Source organism: Peromyscus californicus, unplaced genomic scaffold (assembly GCF_007827085.1).
Source record: "Peromyscus californicus insignis strain IS unplaced genomic scaffold, ASM782708v3 Scaffold_9__1_contigs__length_137607984, whole genome shotgun sequence".
Classification (NCBI taxonomy): Eukaryota; Metazoa; Chordata; class Mammalia; order Rodentia; family Cricetidae; genus Peromyscus; species Peromyscus californicus.
The window spans coordinates 131,957,970-131,963,969 of NW_026294617.1; the positions used below are offsets into that span (position 1 = coordinate 131,957,970).

The 6,000-nt window shown below is 43.9% G+C and overlaps 1 protein-coding gene across 1 annotated transcript in view; it reads left to right on the forward strand.

Moving 5' to 3' along the window:
* The window catches only part of Slc44a5 (solute carrier family 44 member 5), a 316,279-nt gene extending 310,791 nt beyond the window's left edge, over positions 1-5,488 (forward strand). The window contains exon 23 of the mRNA XM_052730287.1: positions 1,460-5,488. Within this exon, the coding sequence (XP_052586247.1) occupies positions 1,460-1,572 (113 nt within the window). The 3' untranslated portion in view covers positions 1,573-5,488. The remainder of the gene's footprint in view (positions 1-1,459) is intronic.
* Positions 5,489-6,000: the final 512 nt, after the last annotated feature.

Below are 6,000 nucleotides of genomic sequence, written 5' to 3' on the forward strand. Positions count from 1 at the left end.
GAAAATTGGGGCTGGCTTACAGTTTCAGAGGGTTAGTCCATTATCATCATGGTGGGAAGCATGGCAGCATGCAAGCAGACATGGTCCTGGAGAAGGAGCTGAGAGTCCTACATCTTGATCCACAGGCAGCAGAAGGAGACTGTGTCCCACACTGGGTGTAGTTTGAGCATATGAGACCTCAAAGCCCTCCCCCACAGAGACACACTTACTACAACAAGGCCACACCTCCTAACAGTGCCACTCCCTATGGGCCAAGCATTCGAACCTGTGAGTCTATGGGGACCAAACCTATTTAAACCACCACACCCATAGTGGAAGAGAGAACTGACTTCTGCATGTTGTCTCCTGGCCTTCATGCATGAATCATAGCCCATGTGCACATGCACATACACATAAGTAAATGAATGTAATAAAAAAATAAAACTAAAAAAAAAAAGAAAAGGGAGCTGGATTGATGAACATACACTCTTGCAGAAGATTGGAGTTAGACTTCCAATGACTCCCAGCTCCCATGAAGGGTGAATTATAACCTCCTATAACTAGATCTCCAGGGAGACCAGACACCTCTGGCCTCTGGACACCTGCAGTCATGTGCACATACCTCCCATAGACACACACACCAACAAAATAATTTTGATGACTTTAGGACTGATGAAATGGCTCAATCAGTAGCGTGCTTGCCACAGAAGCATGAAGACCTGAGTTCAATCTCCAGAACCCATGTAAAACGTTGGGCATAGTGGTGAATGCTTGTAACCCCAGCACTGGGGCGGCAGAACAGTGGATCCCTGGAGCTCACGAGCCAGCCTAACCTAATTGCCACCCCCAGGCCTGTGAACATCATCTCAGAAAGGAAGGTCGGCAGCTCCTGAGGAGTGATGCCTGAGGTTGACCTCTGGTTTCCATGTGGATGCACATGCATGCATATGTGCCCACACATACATGTGCACCCACACAAATAAGTAACTAAGTAAAATAGTTTAGCTTTCAACCCCAGTGCTGTGGAGACTAAACAAGAGGACGGACGACTCCAGGCCAGCCTGGGCTAGATAGCAAAACCTCATCTCAAAAGTAAAGACGTGAGCTGTGAAATTCAATCTTGGTTTTACCTCTTCCATGGAGTTAGTGATGTGTGGCAGCTGGTTACATTCTGAAATGAACAGTCACAGAGTTGAAAGGTGACACTTTGGAGACCCCAGGAAGAGCTTCCTCATAACTATGGCGATGAAGCTCCCAGGGTCGGCCTATGGGCCCGGTGTGACTATACAGGGGCTGTGCTTCCAGGTGGAGGCCAGTTCTCACCTTCTCCACCAACAGCGTTGCATCTTTTGGCCTTATCTCTGACATGCTAACACTGATTTCTCTGGTTTCTCCCTGTTTGACTCTTCAATTTGTAAAATTCTGGGTCCTTGCTCTGCTGTGGCTCCTGGCCTTTGCCCTACCCTGGCTGCTGATACAGGTGAAGATCTGGAGAGAAATGACGGATCTGCAGAGAAACCTTACTTTGTAACCCCCAGCCTGCACAGGATTCTGACCAAGAAGCGCCCGGTTCCCCAGAGACAGACAGAGTAGAAAAGCTCCAAGCAGGGGTTTTGTGAATTAGGTTGAATGCAATGTGAAAATGTTGCTTTGGAGCAGTGTGCAAATTCCACACTGTTTCTGAAAAGGTTGCAATTGGTACCATTTGAGGGGTCAGGCGTTTGATTGACAGTGGCCTAACTTACTTTATAGACTGTGGTCCCAACTGCAAAAACTTGTAGCTGACAATGTTTTAATAATTTTTATAACTTTGCTAGCCTTTCTTTTTTATAAGTGTATATTTGTAAAGGATATTCAGGCAATTTTTTACAGCACTATAAATGTGTAATCAATTAGCCATAAAAATATTGATTTGTAGTTGACCAGCGTATGGTACTAAATTTGTAAATATGGTGCTATGGTTATAGTTACTGTTTAAGCTGGTGAACAGCTCTCTAAAACTGTGATTCAACTTGTAACCCTGGTTCCCTAGAAAGCATATTTCAAGTGGGCGAATTAGTCCATGACAAGCATGTAGAGGTGCGGGTCTCACGGGTTCAGCAGCTAACATCACTACAGGTGAGGTGAACCTGAGGTCTAGTGGTCCATCTGTTTCAGTGAAATGAGACCCATATTGGGGTTGAATCTAGGTTTGGAAATATTGTTTCCATTCCTATGAACCTTTGGCCACCCCAAGAATATTCTGAACGGAGCAGAAATGGCTGCCTTGCTCACCTCTTGCCTTTTGCCTGAGTTTCCTGTTCCAGACACATAGAAGGCCTGTGGACTTCCCTTTTCATGAGTACACATGTGTGTTTTGTGTGACTTCGTTATGCAGAAGGTCTGAGTTCAACTTTCAGTGAGGGAAGAAAGCAAATGGGTCTGTTCAGATTTCACTCTAAGGAAATAAACCAGTGTGCGTTTGTTTCAAATGGGAAATCCCACCTCCCCCATAGCCCCAGGGCTTAGAAAAAAAGCTGGTTTGTTGTGGTCATGCTTGAATCTCACATGATGCAGAAAAGTGTGAACTGGGCCCATATGCCTTGCCTGCTCTTCCCTGTGTGTGGAGGTGGACCACATGGCTCATTATGAAAGCCCCTCCAAAGAGCACAGGATCAGTCAGGGCCCCTTTGGTTTTGACACTAAACTCATGTCAGATTGTCTATATATTAATACTGGAATGTGTGGATATCAATACGGTCCTCACATTTGAGAGTCCGAAATATATCCTTGAGTTATAAGTTAATATAAACGCTGATTTATTTACTTATTGTGAAGTGTGTGAATCTAGATTTAGAACAGTTTTATGAAGACTTCCTACGTAGAGCCAATTATTCCAGAAGGTTTTCAAAGTGTTGGTCCATATGACTGCCAGCCTCTTGTTCTGGGCCTACTTTATTGAGATTATTCAGTCCCAACGTCACTTGGTTAAGAGCCTTCCTCATTCCTTCCTTGATAAGGAGAGAAAAGCGATTGCTTATCTTTTTCTTGAATTTTAGTAGTATTTTGTTTTCAACCATGCAAGGACCTTAACAAAGACCTTTAAGAATGTGACATCTACTACTGAACCTGTAGCTACAGGTGTCCACTTTACCCAGGAGCTTATGTCTGGATGTGGGCCACCCTCTGGATCATGATAAAATCCTTTAGTTGATTCAACTACACACAAAAACTTGCTATAGATCAGATGTGAGAAATTAGCTGTCTTTTTGCTGTGTTATGGTGTATTCCCGCTCAGAAAAATAGTCTCTGTTTATTACTTCTGTAATTAAAATGTATAGATTAAAAATGAATGTTGTTTTTGAGGAGAATTTTAGAAGCCATTTTCTTACACAGCAATTAAAGTTTTTAAAACACAGAGCAATATTTTCAGAACGGTCCATGGAAGGATTTGAGATTACACATAAAGACCACTTTGTCAAGGTTTTACAATCTAAATTGTCATTGGCAAAACAGAGACAATGTGGAAATGGAGATTGTAATTTAGAAAGTAAATTGAGGTGGGGAGTAAATGTTATTTCCTCAGTCATTCCGTGGAAAGGCTTGAACTGTCGCCAGAACTGACCTGGGACACAGAATGAAATGATAACTTATCGATGTATTAACAAGGGCTGATTGTTTTTCTTAGCTGTTTACAATGACGCTGTCTCTGAAAGCGGTGTCTGGCGTTGCTGTGCAGCGGGTGGGCAGCAGGTGGCGATGTTGCTCCTCCCACCGCTCTGCTGTGCTGTTGACGCTCTGCCCTCCTCCCTCCTAGTGGAAGACCTAGACAGAAATGAAGGCTCTCGCGCAAGACCCCTTTTCACGACTCCGACTCTAATGAACCTTTTGCTGGAGCCGAACAAGTATGCGAAGCAGTAGGAGAGCCGGCTGGGCGACCTGCCGCCGCGTGACCTCCTGCTCCGCTGAGACATCCAACACTCCTCCCACAGTGCTTTGGCTGGGGACATTCGCAGCCACGGCCTTGCGGCTTGGTTCGCATCTTATACCAAAGCCCACACTGTAACCTGTGAAGCCATCAGAAGTCGCAAGGGAATTGTTAATAACATGCAACATTTTTATGCTAAGATCTTTCGTTTTGTTTTTTTGTTGTTTTTTTTTTTTTTTTACATAAAGTGGCTTGGATGTTTTGAAAAATATATTGAATACATTCATACTCTTTTTTTAGTATTAACTTAATGAAGGACACATGATTTAAATCAATAGCTCCTAATATATTTTTTAAGACGATAGCTGAAAGGCTTCTGCAGGGAAATTTGATCATTAGAGCAAAATAAACGTCTTTAAGGCCCCTTCCCCGCGCCTGCTTGACAGTCAGCCCGCTAAGCGGACCACCCGCCTCTGGTTTTGCCTGTCTAGGTAGAGAATGCTTCCTGTGAGAGTTGCCAGTCAGCCATCCAGCCCTTACCACTCACTTCTCTCCCAAGTGCCTTCCTGGCTGGTCAGTACTTCCCGGATCTTGTGGGCAAGTGTACAGACCTTTGTTCGAAGAAATTACCCCCTGCAATGTTGAGTGATGAAAAGTCTTCCCACGTTTTCAGTTTGTTCTGTTCTGTTTTTTCCCATCTTGCTCGCCAACTGGACGCCTCTGGTCATCTCACTGCTTTTGATAACCCTCACCACCAGAGGAACACCTTGTGTGACACGAACAATTTCCCTTGCGCCTCGTGGACATTCACAGATGGGTGCTATGCACAAGCAAAACAACCCTAGAGAAAACTTGTTGGATTTGTCTGTTTCTACTAAGAGAAATTTTAAAGTGTAATCTTTTCTATAGTTGTTCCTTAGAAACACATAGGTCTGCATCTAGGCATCCAGTGTCTTACCGTACCCGAAAAGGGCAGCTTGTGGGAGTTACACAGGGAAACTTCCCCCTCAGAGGGTGGCAACAGGTGCGCCCTGTGCTGAACAGCTCCCTGGCACATGACTCTTACGTGAGAGCATGTTCTGTACATGTCTTTCCACTAACTTTTTATATGAAACAACCTGTTTACCTGTTGATTTTTTATTGTGCCAATAGAAAACAGGAACTGTTTTTGATTCCATTTTAAATAATTTTATGAAGATTGCTAAGTTTTAGGAGAACTGACTCAGTTTACCAAGTCAGAATTACAGCAAGTCAACCACATGGTGGAGATTCGTGAGTCAATCAATAATAACTCAATATTGTTTATCAATGATCTGTTTGTTGGAAGGTCACTTTAGATACTTTTATACCAAAAAGTTCCCACTAGCGCCTTGCGGTGTGGGCTCACCCCCCGTCCCGCCCCACGCCTGGTGGTTTGGGCTCTCCCGAGCCCATGGCGGCGTGGGTTATGTAATCACTGTGTCTCTGCTATGCAGGAACACTCAAAGTGTATGGTTTAAATAACTTTGATAGCTAAAATGCTTAATATTTAATGGAATTTGTTGTTGCTCATTGTATATTTGTTTTTTTTCTTCTAATAAAGATTTCGATGACAGATGAAAAGGCTGTACTTTGACTTCTTTAAGATAGAAAGGAGCTTTTGTGCATGTGCACTTGCGCGTGTGTGCATGCATATGTGTGCGTTTGCGCGTGTGTGCATGCATGTGTGTGTGTGTGTGTGTGTGTGTGGTTGCACATGTGTGCATTTTTGTATGAAGAACAGAAGGCGAGCTTGGGTATCATTCTTCCTCAGGCACCATTGATATTAGGTCATTTTGTTTTGTTTTGGTTGGAAGTTTTTTATATTATTAATTACTTATTTATTCATTGGAGGGATTGTGGGATTTGGGAAGTGCCTTTCATTGTCCTGAGGTTTGTAGATTAGGCTGTGCTGGATCTTCCCCTCTCTGCCTCCTCAGTGCTGGGATTACAAACAAGCACCACCTGCCTGGTTGTGACTTTGGTCTTATTTTTAACGTCTGGAGACTTAATTCCCACTCAAGCAGCAGGCGCTGCTCTGAGCTATCTCCCCCAACCAGCTTAGGTTTTCGACCCACCACACAGCAAAACCATCT